General features: G+C 35.4%; 1 protein-coding gene across 5 annotated transcripts in view; it reads right to left on the minus strand.

Moving 5' to 3' along the window:
* Nucleotides 1-432: 432 nt before the first annotated feature.
* The window catches only part of LOC149080591 (GTP-binding protein 2), a 65,147-nt gene continuing 47,911 nt past the window's right edge, over nucleotides 433-17,668 (minus strand). For 4 of the 5 annotated variants that reach the window (XM_089239731.1, XM_089239729.1, XM_089239732.1 and 1 more), the window contains 3 exons: nucleotides 16,440-16,640; nucleotides 14,520-14,751; nucleotides 433-1,116 (listed from right to left, as the gene is read on the minus strand). In XM_089239731.1, coding sequence (XP_089095857.1) covers nucleotides 1,040-1,116; nucleotides 14,520-14,751; nucleotides 16,440-16,640 — 510 coding nt within the window. In that variant the 3' untranslated portion in view covers nucleotides 433-1,039. The remainder of the gene's footprint in view (nucleotides 1,117-14,519; nucleotides 14,752-16,439; nucleotides 16,641-17,668) is intronic. The other variant, XM_089239734.1, reaches the window with a different exon arrangement.

Below are 17,668 nucleotides of genomic sequence, written 5' to 3' on the forward strand. Positions count from 1 at the left end.
AAAGTGTGGGTCGCAATGAATTTTTTAAAGAGAAATTTTGAGTTCTTATCCTTCAAATAGCATTGAAATTAACAGAAATCAATTATAATAACACACACATAAAGGTATTTTCTTCCGAGATTTTAATTTTTTTTTTAAATATTTTTGGCATTAAAGTTTTTTTCTTTCTTCCGTGGGGAGGGGGAGGCGCACAATACCCTATGTCTCCCTCCCGCATACGTTTCTGATCCCAACAATATGTGTTAGGAGGTGGGGGCAGTGATGACAAGGGAGGAAGGGGGTTAAAAATGGCTAAAAATTTGCTTACGTAATACTTGAACAGATCCTTAAATGTTTGAGGTTTATTATAAAAAATTCTGCAATATGAAATCTTGTGTACATAATTTGAGGTTGTGTAAAAACATTTTTTTGAAAAAACTAGTGACTGAAAAGTACTCTGTAAACTTTTAATATCAACACAACAGTTTTATAAATACATATAATTACAGCACGTAATGAGAGCCAACAATGCATTATGGTTCTTTACAATGACTGTACATTGAAAATGACTTTACAAGTGTTGCAAAAAATTGAAGAGAAAAATAAGAATAAATGAAGCTTACATCCTTTTCACATGAGATGAAGTAATTGATGCACTACACGGTAGAGAAATGCACCATGTTTATGAAAAACAATAGCTGAGTATTAAGGCTTATAGGTAAAAAACAAGGCAGTTTGAAATAAATATCACATTACACACACAAAACTAGTATACTGGAAGGATAGCAGAAAAAGTTTTTCCTCCATTATGAATGGAATAAATTAATATATTTTGTCATGCTATTTCATCAATATTATCATATATTATAAATGACAGAAAAAAAAGACACAAGATTTCTTAATTTTCTACATTAAAATGCCTCAAAATATGTTGAAAAAAACCTAATTAAAAAATTGGAGTTTATAGGAAGTTTTATTGAAGGATTCTTCATTTGTGCAAATATATTCCTAATTAAAAAAGCCTAATAAAAAAATATATCACATTCCAACTTAAAGGTGTTCAAGTCAAACTCCTTGCCCTGAAAACTTTCAGATTCCTCACACATGTTAAAAAATCAGGTTTCCATGATCTGTCTGCTATAAAACAATTGAACTAATAAAAGTAAAAACACACACACAACAAAGATAAATAAATATAAGGCACTAACAAGTATTTTTTCAACTCAAAATAAACTTTTCAAGGTATATTATCAGAGCTGAATATGAAATAATGACAACAATGTTGGAGTGGATCATTTTCCCTCTATGCTATGTCCGTATATTCATATTTTCCCCTTATGCACAATTTTTTTCTCACTTAGGAATTTTGTTTTCTTCCCCCCCCCCCCGTTGACTGATGCCCTTATTTTTTTTTTCTCTCACTCTAGTCAATGTCGTTCTGTAACATATCCATAGACCCCTGGCGTAATGGTTTGAAATTGTCATTATTTATTTTAATATTTAACTCTTTGTTCTCTTGCTGGCAATCAGCAAGTAACAAAACATGGAATTTGTTGTAAATGCATGTGTGTGTATTCATCAACCACCAGATCATCTGCATCTTATAGTTGTATGTGTTTGAAATGTTTTGTTTTGTAAGTCTTAACCCCCCCCCCCCTTTTTTTTAATGCAGCAGTTGAGTTCAAGATGCCATTGACACATTTGTTTTCTCACCCTGTATATTTAAGGAAAATAAAATTTCTTCACTTGAGAAGGATTTTTCTGGTTGTTATGTTGATTCGAACCTTTGGAAATAAAAGTCAGTTGTCTCCTCTGGGAATCGAACCTGGGTCCTCTTGAATCTGGGCAAGTGTGCTAACCAGAGACACAACTGTCCTTCCCATACAGCACACATTACTAGCATGATGTGCTGAGTGGAGACATTACTATCTCCCTCAACTACAGCAATTCCATCCAAGGTGGTGACAGAATAGCGAAATGATGATGTTTTGTCAGCCACAAACATACTTTAAAATGATTTTTCTGGTTGTTATGCCAATTCAAACCTTTGAAAAGAAAAGTTAGTGGTGCTGTTAAGTCAGTCTGCTGCAGCTAAGGAAGGCTGCAATGTTTCCACTCAGCACATAATGTTAGTAATGCATGTTATATGGGAAGGAAAGGTATCTCTGGTGTATAGGTTAGTGCATTTGGTGGTATACAAGAGAATCTGGGTTTGATTCCCAGAGGGCACAATTAACTTTTCTTTCCAAATTTTTGAATCGACATAACAACCAGAAAAATTATTCTCCAGTATGTTTAGGATATATATCTATATGATAGGTGATGTAGAGAAGAAATCCACAGTGGATAGTTGCTGGCATCAGGCCAAATATGGTTTCCTGGTCTAGCAAATTGCAATACTGCACAGCACTGTTTTATATTAAATCAAAATTTGTCACCATAAGCCAGACCAAAATAGGGTTAAAATCAGAGCTCCCACTCAAAAAAATGAGAAAAAGTAGGAAAACGCAGGACTAAAAAGTAGGATGGGGGAGGGTAACCCCCTTAGACAACATGATCATAGCATAATAGAAAAAAAATCCCTGAAAAAAAAAATTCAAATTAAAAAAAGAAATTGACTTTTCAATTAACTTTTTTTTTCATAACACTATTTCAGTTTCCTATAAGATTGACTCAAGCCAAAGCAAAATGATAAATGACTTGGTTACAAAACCAATTTTTGGCCAAAACAGTGTACTAGCAACCACAGATAATTCTTTGCTGTCTCTCCTCACATAATTATATTGCATTATTTTTTGGAGTCTTCCAAAGTGCAGAGCTTGTCGACTCTTTTCGACAATGCACAGCAAATTTTGAAGACATACGTTTTTTAAGAATGACGCTCCTTCGAGACCACTTTCAAAAGCACAGTGTGCAAAATGTGTAGATTACAAGATCTGATATAAATAAGGCAAGGTGAACCTGATAGGTTTACTGCGTTGTCCATAATTTTTAAAGGGATTTGTTCACATTTTACTGTTCAATGCCAGTGTAATCATTTTTGACAAATGAAGCACTTCTATTTCTAGCGCTTTGCTGAGCATTGTAAATATTGTTTATGCCACTTCATGCCAACATGACGAATACAGAAGACAACTGAATGCTATTGGGTAGCATCAGAATCACCAAACCTAGAATAGGCCTATGTATCCAACTTTTTTGAAAGCAAACCGTTGTTTCACCTATTTTCACCGTAATTTTGAATGATGAATGTTAGTTACTGTACAAGACCATGAAGTAATAAATACAAAATTATTTTTCCCATCCAGACAGAAGTTTTTAATGACTACTATACTTGTTGAACCCTCAAACTAAGCAAATGAAAAATTGATCAACCAAATGGTCCACATACATTCCCCCCCCCCCTCAAATAACCTTAAAAATGATAAAATTTCTGCTTTGGCAGAATCATTAATTGCATTCTTCAACATTTGTAATATTTGGCAATATATCAATGATTTCCTGCTCAATTAAAATCAATTACACAAATTTTGTCGATAGGATTTGATAAAAAAGTAGGAAAAGTATGGCAAAACCAAGAAAGTAGGACAAAAGTAGGACATTTTACCAAAAAGTAGAAAAAGTAGGACGAGTGGGAGCCCTGGGTTAAAAAGGTTAAAATCTTTGTGGATGAATGAGATATATACTATTTATATGTTAAAGTATTCAAAATATACTGTGATGCAGGTCATATGTTATTGATAAGAAGAGTTGTTCAAGTACTTAGTGAAGAATGCATACATCTGTCTCTCATCTAACTATTGTACTACTACTCTACTAACAATTTGAACTTATGAGCGTTTACATTCAGAATGTAGCAACAGTGTGGTGTCTGTACTGATTGTGTTTCCTGCCTAATGAATAACATGAAGTCACTTTCAGCTTATAATTTCTATTACTCAATGAATTACTTGTAGATTTATTGCCCCTCATGAGGCTTAGTGGGTAGGAATGTATGATTGGTGTCATCAAAAATGCTACCTACAGAAAATACGTCACATCTTTCGATGAAAATGTTGGTTTACAATATTTCACTAATTTTAGGTCTAACTTGTTCACATTATGTTATTGGGTATTATGTTCTAATGCCAACCATTTCTTATTTTGTCGCCAGTCTATGTGTGCATTCACTGAGAGTTAGTCGCATGTTTTTCTTTTTGTTTTACTTTCTAATTTATCAAAGTTAATTTAGTCAATAATTTGCAATGTTAACTGTTGCACTATTCTTGGTACTCTGCTATATCTTGCATTAGAGAATCACATTGGTGGCTCCAGGTCATATTGTCACTCTGCATGATTCAAACAAAAGTCAAACTATATAGGTGAAGTTCCAAATTGTGGTGTCAAAAAGACTGGGCAAAATGGAAAATGTCCATGATGCTATTGCTGAAGACTCTATGAACTTTTCTGTTTTGTAACGGGAGAGAAAGTCCTCTGAGAGAGAATGAAAGCTTGATATGTAGAGTTTCATCAACCTAAAAAAGACTTCAGCATGGGTAACTCAAAAGCACTGTTGGTCATAACTCAAAGCCTAGATGAAACCAACTTTGTGTTTGTAAAAATGAGCACAACAGCCAAAGAAGCATGGGAGAAGTCCTCATTACATCGACTAGACCGACTATGGGTGGAGTTCTTTCACCTAGAGTGGAATGAAAAAGAAACTATTGTGTCTTTTATCAGTTGCTGCCAAAATACTTTCTTGAAGCAAATTAAGAGCTTCACTGCATACTGAAATATGGGATTTCTGGCACGATGTTGCTGTTCTGAATTACGATAACACAACTGAAGGAATACCTGTCAGACCAGACAAGACCCGGGGCTCTGTCCCTTCCAGGATATAAGCCCTTTACCTGTGTGGTTTGGGTCATGCTGTGGAGGAGAGCTGAAGGAGTACTTGGCCCTGAAGATGGTATGGGATGGTATACCGCTGGATGAATGGACAATCAAGCTCCTGACAGAAAGGTTGTATGGATTTGAGCAGTAAAGCAGGTTGCAACAAGGTTCAGATGACTCAGCATTACATGTGGACAAAATGGATTACTTATCTGTCAGAAAACTCAGATCAAAACAGAAAGAAGAAAAATAGAGACAAGGAAGGAGAGAAATTATGGGAAAACTGGATCTAATGTAAAAAATTACATGTTTCCATGGAAAAATCAATCACAAGAAAATAAACTGTCCTCAATGCAAACAAGAAGTTGCATTGTTAGTGCTGAATTCTGAAGTGGCGATAGCAGCTGGATTGGGGACTCAGGAGCATCACACCAAATAACATCAAATGGTGATGTGTTCGTGAATTTCGAGTAATTCAAATTTCCCAGGGTTGTGATTATAGCTGGTGGTGAAAAGCTTCTTCGTATGGATGCGGTCGAATAAATGTTAAAACAAAAATTTAATGGTAAGTGACATCCCAATTTTCTTACCAATGTGTGGTATGCGCCTGATTTGAAATATAAGCTGTTCTGCATATAGAACCATTCAAGTATAGCAGATGTCAGCAGATTTTTAGCCATTTTTGACCCCTATCAGCAAAACCCTGACCCCTCCCACTCCTTGTCAGCAGAATTCTGTCAGCTCTGCTCCTTACCTCCTAATGCATATTGGGATCAGAGATGTACATGGGGAGCATGGGGAGGGCTAATGTCACCCCAACAATCAAAAATTTATTATTTTGCTGAAAAAATTATTTTAAAAAATTAAATTTTCAGAAGAAAATACCTTTATATGTTGTTATAATCAATTTCTGTTAATTTCAATGTTATTTGAAGGTTCTTTTCCTTTCTTTTTAAAAAAATTCTTTTAAAAAATTCATTGTGATTTCAACTCTCTAAGCCATATATGCTAAATCCATTGTCCGTGGACCAAATGTGGCCCTTGGGGATATCTGATGTGAAACGCCACTTCAAACCTAATTTTGTAAAAATGAACTAAGTGGCATATTTATAGATCACTCAAATGTTCTATGGCACAATTCCAGAGCATTTAAGCGGCCCATGGAAAACTTTCAGATCACTCAAGTAGGCTCATGGCACATTCACAGATCACTTAAGTGACCTGTAACACAGCTCCAGAACAATAAAATGGTCCATGGCACAGTTAAGAGATCCCTTGAGTGAATTGTGGCACAGATAAAAGCACTTAAGTGGCCCCACTGCACTTCTACATCACTCAAGTTACCCGTGGCACATTCCCAGATTACTTAAGTGATCCTCGGCATAATTATGGATCACTTGAGTGATACGCAGCACAGTTTTAGAGCACTTAAGAGGCCTGCGACACATTTTTAGACCAATTGAGTGGCCCAGACACACAGACACATTCCCAAATAACTTGAAGGATCTGCGGAACATTTAGAAGTCACTGAAGTGGCTCTGCAGAGGACTCTCAAAAGGGAGAATGTTTGTTCAGATGCCCACAAACTAGCGAAAGGTTTTTCTCATTTTTGACACCCAGTAAGATGCCATTAAGAATATTTCATATTTTTATAAAGAGTGATTGATAACATAAGCATCATTCAAACTCCACACCCCATTGTCATCAAAAGTCAGCAAATCCGGAACCCCCCTTTATGCTGACATAATAATACTTGAATGACCCCTAACGCATGTTCTTAAAAAAAAAGCTCAGTGTGATTTTTACTATGTAAAAAGAAACCAGTTGCAGTTGACAAAAAAATCAGATAATAGATTTTTCATCATGAACATGGTTATTGAAAACAAAAGTGTATGTGCCAGTACTAGTTTCAAGTTCAAGTGGCACTCTCCAGTTAATGCATAAAATTCTGGTACATCAGAACAAAAAGCATTGTGTAAAATTTCTAAAGAACCAGGGAATTTTTTTTGTGTGTCTGCTGGTGACTCAGAAATTTGTGTGGGATGTGCTTATGGGAAGTCCCATAGAAAATCATTCAAGTCTTGAATGATTAGATGAACACAACCTGGTGAGCAAATCAATGCTGATGTAGGACCCATGGAAGAAGTCTCAGTTGGTGGTTCTTGTTTCATGCTGATTATGAAAGATAATTATACCAAGTTGTGTTGTGCTTTCTTCTTGAAAGCTAAAAGTGAAATGGCTTCTTGTATTCAGACTTTTCTTAATGAAACTAAAACCGCGGTTGATGTTGTAAAGTAATTTCTGTGTGATTCCAGAACTGCGTTTATAAATAATGTGATGAAGAAAATTCTCAGTGACCATGGCATTGAGTTGTGTGTGTGTCCATAGTTGAAACACACGAACAAAGTGAGGTGGCTGAATGTTATAATTGTATAACTGTGGAAGCAAACCAGGGCCATGGTTTATCATAACAAAACTAGGCAGAAGTGTGCAACACTGTTGTGTTTGTCCTTAATCACACAGGTCTGACTCCAGTAGATGGTAAAACACTGCATGGGTTGTGGTATGGTAAGGCAGACAGTTTTAATTTCAAACGTTGACAAGTGTTTGGCACAAGGTTTTATGCTCGTCAACCGAAACAAAGGCATCAAAAATCATGAAAAGTCTGTGAAAGGACTGTTTGTTGGGTACTAAGCTCACAATGGGTATTATGTATATATAGTATCTAAAAATACTCAGACATGTGAAGATAGACTTGAAAGTCTGGGGGGGGGGGGCACGATGATTGCTGGGGAGTCATGATGATGTGGATTCATATATATACATATACATTAGATCAGTCAGCTCTGCATTTGACACTGATGTACCCCATGCCCCCCGTATCTCCGCCCATGCCCCTAAGAAAACATAATCACAGTCCAATGAAAAAAATTAAAAATTAGATTTTTTAAAAATTGCAAAATTGAAATTTCATTTAAATACAACACCTCATAGGCACTGGAACCTCAATTTTTCCTAATATATACTTTTCAGATTTCCCAATTTAGAAGTTCTGATATTAGATGCTGGGCGCGGTAGCCCAGGTCAATAAGATACTCGCCTAAAGTACCAAAGGATGTGCAGAGGTGTCGCGAGTTCGATACCCAGTTCGTTCTTGTCAGAAAACTTTCCTGACACAGGGGTACAAAAAAAGAAACAGTGACATGACCACAGAAAAAATTGCTACCACAGGGAGTTTCCTATTGAGGGGTTAGCGCACCAACCCCTCGACAAGTATAAAAAACAAGCCTGCCGTTCGGAATTGGCAATAAATTGTAGGTCCCGGTCTAATTAGCCCTTGTGTGCCAGAAATGGCCGGGGTGCGACAAAAATGATCAAATGGCTTGTTATATGCTCATTGTCATGCTTTAGCATCAGCCTCGACTGTGATCATTGATAATTTTTATCACACCACAGTCATTTCTGGCACACGAGGGCTAATTAGACCGGGACCTATAATTTATTGCAGATTCCGAATTATTCATACTTACTGAGAGGTTGGTGCGCTAACCCCTCAATGTGGGACTCTCTGTGGTAGCAATCTTTTTCTATGGTTGCGTCACCGTTTCTGTTGTACCCCTGTGTCAAGAAAGTTCCTGACAAGGACGAACCGGGTATCAAACTCGCAACACCTCTAAATATCCTTTGGTACTTTAGGAGAGTATCTTATCGACCTGGGCTACAGAGCCCTCGATCGTGAGCTAGTCACTGTATTCATTTCAATTCAGTTCAAATATTCTGCCTCAACTATCTTATTAATGGTGAACAATGCAGCAACTGATTAACGACCCTTCTATAGTCTGAGTTTGGATCCTCTCGAACTCTCTCACATGCATAAACAAATTTATCGTTATGGTAAAGATCTGTAGAGATGGATGTGATTTCTCAAAAAATTAGTAAAATACCACAAGAAACTCAAAGATTGGAATTTTTTTTTTTGAAAAAAAAAATAGGTACATATATTTGAAAAAAAAAAAAATTTCTCCCCATAGTATTAAGAGTATCTTTTGTACTTTCATAGTTGAGTGTGGCTGTCTATATAAACTACAGACAATCCATAGCTGTTGGCAACTCTGAATACTGTAGAATTGAACTATAACATTATTTTCTATGATGAATCATCATTCAAACCAGAAACTGTGGATTTCATTGAAAATTGAGATGAATGCATTAATGGAGATGACAACATCCAAGTGTTTTTGAGGACTGATTATGAATGCCAAGAAGAACCAAAAATTGTAGAAGATGGTATCTCCTTCGAGAATGCAAACCACCTAATTTCTTACAGAAAAATATGTGCTGTTGGTCAGTACCTTAATTGGTCTATAAAAACTCTGTAGATACTTTACCACAAGATGAATAAAACCAGTGAAATCAACGTATTTCTCATCAAATTCAAATAATGAAATAAAATCTTACAATCATTTCAAAACTCTATGGGTTTCAAAACTATTATAAGGTTTTATCTCGTCATTTGATTTTAATTTGTCGAGAAATACATTGATTTCACTGGTTTTACCATATATGGTACGGAACAGCACTTCTACCAATTATAGTGAAGCTGTGAGTTTGCCTGAAGCGAAAATGCAGTATCATGCTATGGAGGACGAAATGGGATTTCATGAAGAGCATTGAACCTGGGAACTGTCAGACCTACTGACAGGAAAAAAGGTTCTCGAGATCAAGTGGGTTTATCAAATTAAAACAAAAGCAGACCAATCACTTGACAAGATGAAAGCTAGGCTTGCCACAAAAAGTTTTGAGCAGACGAAAGGTCAAGATTATGATGACTTATTTTCACTCGCTGTTCGTTTTGATACCTTGCGTACTCTTCTCAGTGTTGCAGTTTCACACAAATTGTATCTTCATCAATTTGATGTGAAAACAGCTTTTCTATATGAATTCCTTGATGAGGAGATTCATATGTGTCAACCAAAAGATATGATGATGGAGAACCACTGTTCAGTTTCTAATTGGGCAGCGACTGCAGAATATTCTTTCTGAGAGAGTGTTTTCTGCTGTAACCTATCTCAAAAGAAATCATGATTATTGTCACAAGATAAACAGAATATAATTTAAAGCGACAAAGGAGAGAGTATTCATAAGTACAGTGAAATCTGTATGAAACAACACCAATAGACTGAAATAATATTCCATTTTAGACAGATTTCCGTTTTATAAAGGTGCAAATAAAAGCACTAATCAGCGAACAGACTATATTTTGATTCCGTTTAAGACAGGCTTCCATCTCATATGGTGTCCATTTTACACAAGTTTCATGTATAACCTGTCGGACCCCACCATCGGCACAGTGGTGGTTGGCTGAAGTTGGTTTTCTGTGGTTCCCAACTTCAAGGTGCGAATGAGAGCTGATCTCTCCCTTTAAAAAGTCTCGCCACAGAGAGCAACAGACCTACAAATGGTACAAATATTTAATCATTACACTTCACTCACTTCACTTTTGAAATATAGATGGCAGCACTGAAAAATCAGACACAATGCTAGATATGCACTCAGACTGTTTAGGCACACACACACAGTTACACTTCCGACACAACTCACTAGGTGGTAAATTGCCCATAGATAGTGATAGACCTGAGTTGTGCTCGGTTTGAAAAAAAAGAAAGAAAGTACTTTTATACTAGAACATAAAACTTGGGTTACCAGACATCCTTCTTTTTTATGTCACAATATGTCACAAATCAAGCATCCTCCTACATTTCAGAAAATTTGCCTTTTGTCCTCCTTTTCAGGTTTCCAAAAATATTTTTCTTTTTTTCCAGGGGAAAATTTTTTTCACTCTTCATTGACATGAGTGTTTGTGTGTGTGCTTTGTTCCCTCACATGTTTACATGCTTTAACCAATAACTGTCTGAATTCCTAGAATAAAAGAACCTGGGCTGCCTCCAAGCAGGGCAGATGCTATTGTAACAATGGCTCAGCTTGTTGTAGTATAACATGAAAAAATAGGGTTACCAGATTTGAAAACTCAGAAAGGAGGATGCTTGCACACACAGCATGCCTCCCCATGTATCTCCACAGCAGTATACAGCATAGCTTTTGGTGAGCAAACAATGATAGTCTTGAAACAGATGTAGTGGTTTCGTTAGAGCGTTATGTTATGGAACAAGCTGGGCTATGGTAAAATTATGTAGCATCTGTCCTACTTAGAGAAAACTTGGGTTCTTGTATTCTGAAAAATTCAATAGCAGTGACAACTGTGTGTTGGAGGAAAGGAAGTTTTTCCACTGAAAAGGAAAGATGGAATCATTGCAAAAGAAAGAAATTAAATTATTAGTATTGTTGAGGAATTTTAGAATACTCTGTACAAACATGAAGAAAGGGATTGGAACAAAGGAAAGGGGGCAGGAAGAAAAGAAAATGGAGCAAAATTTGTATAAGTAGCACCTGCGCTGAAAGAAGAAGTCTACAAGGCTGTAACATGTATGAGAAAAGGGAAGCTCCCAGGTGAAGATGGGATTGCAATAGACATTGTACTCTTGCAGGGAAGCGCAGTAGAATTTTTTCTCTTTCCTAAGTATATCTTTGCATCAGCCAGCTGTTAAAAACCTTCGCATGGATAGTGAAGAGTGAGATCATCCTCGAATAAGTTACCATCTGGTGGCAGTGTCATCAGCAATTGTGAGCTTTGGCCTGAATTAAGTCCAACCGTCCATGTATGGTCCCGTTCAGTGCGCATGAAATCCAAGGAAAGATTGCAATATTCATTGCCTTTGTAGTCTAGTGGTCTAGGGCACTCTCACGGCAAGAGAGAGAGGACGTGGGTTCATTTCCCTTCAAGGGCAGTCGAATTTTCCCTTTCCTAAATATATCTTTGCATCCGTCAGCTGTTAAAAACCTTCAAATGGATAGCGGAGTGTGACATCATCCTCGGAAAAAAAAATCGTTCATACTCACAAATTTTCCAAGAGGTATAAAAGAACTTCTGTACAGTAAGAAAAAGCAGTCTCTTGTCGTGCCCGACTCTAATGATGTTATATTTTAATTTGTGCATGCTATTTTCACTTGAGAAAAATCTTACTTATGATGTCAAGTTTAACATTGTTATTCCAAGTCATGTATTCTTTCTTCCCTACAAATTGAAAATGAGCAATGAATACCTAATGGAGAGAGATCATATGTTTCCATACTGAGTTGAGAGAGGCTAGCCATTTTAACATTGTTGTCAATATTTCTTATTCAATTCCAGATATTTTTAAAAACAACAGTAACAATGTAATTATAAAATATATCGTCTCTTAAAAAAAATATATGATGCACCTAAAAGAATTTTTTCATAATGAATTCATATTTGCAATGTAGAAAATATTTTAAACAAAATATAACATTTTGATATCAGGTTTTATTAATTTTTGAAATGTAGTGAAAGAAACCTATAACTATACAGTGTAACCCTAAAACATAAAGTTGACTTGTCCCATGATTTTACTTTACCCCCAGGTTACCAATGTATCATTTCTATATGTTTTAAATCTTAGTCAGTTTGCGTGCCACATCTATGGCATATTTGTCAAAATTCAGTACAAATAATTCTGATTCTGCTCTGTACATTATTTCAAATTTCTAATGATTTTGAGGAATTTGTTCAACCGAAAAGTTATATCAGACTTGCATTGTACTTAGGTGTCAAGATGATTATTGGTAGGTTGTATATATACCTATCTGTATGCAGAGGTAAAGGACACCATGCCACAAAAGGGAAATTTTACAAGAGAGCCGTTTAAAGACTTTTTAGTACGTCTTTCTATGGAGCTTGCATGTCTTATAAAGCAAATATCTCTGATATTTATTGAAACAGGACTTAAGTGTCTATACCTATGTGTACAAATACAAATACAACGCCACAACAGGCAAAATGCCCAACGAGGTGGCTGATAAAAAGATGTCCATAAAAATATGGATGTCATATATTTCAAAAGCACAGAAACCCAATTAAAAATGTAATTAACACAAATTATAAACAATATATACACATGATAAAATATTATACACCGCCCATAAAGAATACTTATGGTTGTCTTATTCTAAGAATGGATAGCTTCTCGATTCTGTAGTGGAAGTAGTAAAATTTACCGCAAATGAGTAGCATTATCCCAATATTGATGAAAATGGACATAGTGCCCTTTACCTAGGCATAGCCATACCTAGTTTATCATTTTGAGCAATGTGTTTCATTTTCTTTCATGTATATATATATATTATGTGTATGCATGCATAACAGTTAAAAAATTAGATTTTTTGCATTGGCTCAATGAAAATATTCTATCCACACTTTTTTTTATCTGTACAAACATTTTTTAACCATTGCAATATACCCTGAGAGAAATCAACATCCTTTCTATAGACATAAATCTGAAAATTGAATTCAATAATTTTCTTGTCAACACTTTTTTAGGTCAAACTATCTCATTTATAAATATAATATTTAAACAATTGAATGCATTATCTTTTAAGCTTGCAAGCTTCCGATTATTATTAGAATCAATTGAATAACACCTTTCTATAGTTTTAAATTTAATCACTTGCAGCTGTGGCTGAGAGTAACCTGCACGCTTTTCAATGCTACTGGCCTTAAAATGTTTTAGGTGCACCATTTTTAACAATATGAAAAAGTGGTACCTGCATCAAAGACATTTCTTAGGAGACCAAAATTAACACAAGGCATAAAATCATAGATCTTGCAAAGAAAGCATATCCAATTAAAAAAAGAGAGCTAGAATACATGAAACAAATATCTTAAGAGAAGAGTATAATATGTCAAAGATATTTTCCATATAGTTAAAAGTTTATGAAAGTCATTAGAAAGCCTGTGAAGCAGGTGCCCACAATTAGCAAAAAAAAACCCACGAAACTTTATGAAAATAAAAACATTTCACAACAAAAAATGCAATAATCAGAAACATATTTCAAGTATATACTTTGACAGGATAAACGTTTGCTTAGCTTGTAAAGTGGCAAAGAAGAAACTTTTCTAATGAGTTTTAAAAAACCGCTTTTGAAGTGGAATATTAACTTTTGGGGTCCAGAGGTTTTTTTTGGTACTTTGTTGGTACTTGATAGTTTTTACTTTACAGTACCCCCTCCCCCTGCAATCATAGTTACAGGAAGGCCCCCAGATGCTAACTTTTGCGTTTTTTTTTATTATCTTATGAGTTTTTCAGAGAAGCCAAATTTACAAGGGACCTTTCTGTAATCATAAGAGGTCGTTATAACAATGCAGTACCATTTTTTCTGATGTCAATTCCACCTCGACATAGGGCCTAAAAAAACTTACAAGGAAATTTTGATGGGATGGTTGTTATGATAAAGAAATACTTGTGTTACTTGACCAACAGCTTTTGTTTGGCCCATACAAAAAAGAAGCTTTGAACCAGGATTGATACATTCTGGCTTTTGTAAAAACCGAAACATGACTGATGAGGACTCATTAGTTACAAGGGACTCCTTACCCATAATACCAATCACTACTGCTGTCTGACGAACATTCCCCACATAAACAGAGCCTTGAAACCCAGGATAAATTGCACTTGAATGGAAAAGTATACGAATTCTTGCTTGAAAAAACATGCATATTGGTGGTTGACCTTGCATACTTATTAATACCATACCCTTCCTTAGATGAATGCCATTTTGAGAAGACAACGCTAATGTGGCTGTTTCACATGCTCGTACTATTCTGCTTGGAACCTTGTGTCTATGAAGAGAGGCAATTCTCACTTCAGAAAATTCACCTGATTCTGATGGACCAACACGCATTTGATCACCCTCTTGTAGGATGCCCTTAGTGAGTAATCCAGATACAACAGTGCCAACATCTGGAACTTTAAATACTTCATCAATCTAAATGAAATGTAAATAAAATATAGATGAATATCAAATGAAATACTAAGAAAAAATTTTGATTAAAAAATACATGTTAGAGTTCTCTCAAGAGGTAATGCCAAAAACAAGATACAGGTTTAGTGTAAACTTGAAACTCATTTTAAAATGCCACTAATCTTGATAAAATTCATTGATGAAAATAATATGAGAGAGAGTTTGTACATATCAGATAATATTGTATGTATCAGATTCCATGTTGCTAAAAAAAATCAATGTTATTTATAAGCTATTTATAAAACATGGTTTTAACCAACTGGCAGTCGTGCAAATATATGATTAAACTTTCATGGCCAGTGAGAGTCAACTTTAGTTATTCTACTTTAGTTTCGACTCTGCAATTGGAATCACATAGAACAGGTAACAATTGCAGACAGCTTTTCTTTTTTGGCATTGCATTTCCCTGGAGACACAACGATAATGCCATTATGACATTGTTGAAGACCTTTATCGCTGGTTGGCTGCTTTCAAATGTGGTCACATAGTCGGAAGTTGTGAAGTTGGTTGGTCACAAAAAGTAATAGGCTGCCACTTACACCTCACTGGCCCTGCTGTGCAAAAGAGCTGACAGCATAGGTGATGCAAGGTGAAATGAAGACACTGGAAGGCCAAGGTGCACGATTGCAAGACAAGATTATATGATCATGCAACAGGCCCAAACTGATCCAACAGCACCAGTGTCTATCATTCAACATACTACCGCTCTTCCATACCACCACTGATACCTACCACTGCCTTACGGCTCTTGACCGAGGTGGGATTACACACACAGCGGCCTCAAAGATGTCTTACTTTTAATCTTTTATTTGGCAGTGCTGCTCTTAAAAAAGCAACACATGGTTTTCTTATATTTTTCAAGTAAAAGCATTATATATGTTGAGCTTATTTCTACATTGATGCTTCTAAGCAACCCCTAAACATTGATTTTTACTAGTGATTAACTTGCTTTCAGAAAATGGTGGATGCCACATTGAACATGCTTTGTAACACATTTTAGAAATGATTAAAAACATATTAAACTGATGTCTTCACACCTTATTTTGTTTAACAATATTGCATACAGCACCATTCCCTACTGGTGGTGAGTTTTTGAACTTTTTTTTCTGTGGAAAATTGAATCCCATTACCTTCTGTAAACTATTACCAAGTTTGGTAACATTTTGTCCTGTAGTTTTCTTTTTATGGCCATTTCAAAGTGGGACTTTAATTATAAAGACCATGTACATAGTAGAACTTATTTAGAATAGAAGCTTTCACCTCCTCATCATGGAGATGAAAAGAACTACTTTTTTTCATAGGATTGCAACAATGTTTTGTGGTGATGTAGAGAGAGGAAAGAAAACAGATAGGCTTGTTTGAATTTATTCCACTGTAAGACCAGTCGTGGCCCAGGCTCTGTCCCATGAGATATAAGCCTTTTACCCAGAGAGGAATTTATTCCACTGGCGTTTGGACGCAACATTACGTCCTTGATCGTAAAGTGGTCAAGCAGATTTTTTATCAGACTTATGGACCATCAATAGATCGACAAACATGATTCAGAAAAAAGTCAGAAAGAAATAATCTAGTTTATGCAGATGAATAAATTTGATACAAGTAACATGTTACTTTCGTATAGTTTTCTATTAAAGAAAAAAAAATCAGCTGACCTGATACAAAGAAGGTTGCTGCAATAACCACTCTTTCTCTTTAGAGCTATTAGTAGGAGGAAGAACATTCAAAAATGTGTACAGAAGATCCAGGCCTCTCCCGCTAACACAAGAAACAAAGAATATTGGAGTGACCGTTTCCGAAACCAATGCACTTGCCGCAGTTAAAGCATCATCTGAAGTTTCAACATGAAGAGGAACCTTTATAATATCAAATATACATATACTTTAAACAATACAGTTAAATAAAAGAAATAAATAATAGAGGTTTGTATAAATACAATAACAGATGATTGAGCACTTTGAAAATGATTGCATTGCACAGAGATTTTTTTCCATGCAGTGGTGATTCCACCATTTGACCTTAGTATGGGTTCATTCAATTTGAACGACATCATCCTCTTGGGAAAAACTGCAAGAGGGCAGTTGTGGCGAATACATTTGTGTGAAAATTAAAAAGTAAGGAAGACGTATAAGCTCTAAGAAAGAAAAGAAAATTTTGAAATCACTGATATTTCTTTTCTTTCCAAGTAAATGTTTAAAATGCAATTTTCCTGTAGAATGTTTTACGTCAGAAGTTCTATACAAGAAATACAAACACCATTCTTTTGCTTGCCAAAGTATGTATGTCAATTCGAAATAAGAATGTAACCTTGAGAATTTTTTGTGTGAGTAAATTAAAAAAAACTTTTCCATTCAAAATCTTTTCTTTTTTTCTATGCTTGAAGGGTCGCACATTAGAATAATTCCACAGAGAGAGGATTTAAAACTGATTAGTGCATTGTCATATTGAAAATGATATCAAGTACAAAACTGATTAGTGCATTGTCATATTGAAAATTATATCAAGTACAATGTGTAGTTTTGAAATTATTGGAAATATTAGGACGGCTCAAAAATATTGTGGGTTGGGCGAGGAGCTCAAACCCAATATTTCTATAGGCATTATCGAGATCGTGGAAAATACTGAGTGAATTTGGGCTCATGGATACAAGTTTACACCTATGATACTTTGGCATTATATAGTTCATTAGCAGTTTATTAGGTATTATATAGTTATCTGACCATTTTATTATACCCAATAGCTCTTTTTGACAAAATATTACAGTTGAAAATCAATTTCTCATTTTGTATTTTTCATTTGATATACTTTTCATTCCACGTCATTGATTTATGCATGATGCTAAAATCTAAATGCTCAGGTTAAGAGAAGGGCATTAAATTCAGAG

This window comes from Pholcus phalangioides, unplaced genomic scaffold (genome assembly GCF_987345545.1).
Source record: "Pholcus phalangioides strain wild (caught in Gottingen) unplaced genomic scaffold, Ppha-v1.0 ptg000011l_1, whole genome shotgun sequence".
NCBI lineage: Eukaryota > Metazoa > Arthropoda > Arachnida > Araneae > Pholcidae > Pholcus > Pholcus phalangioides.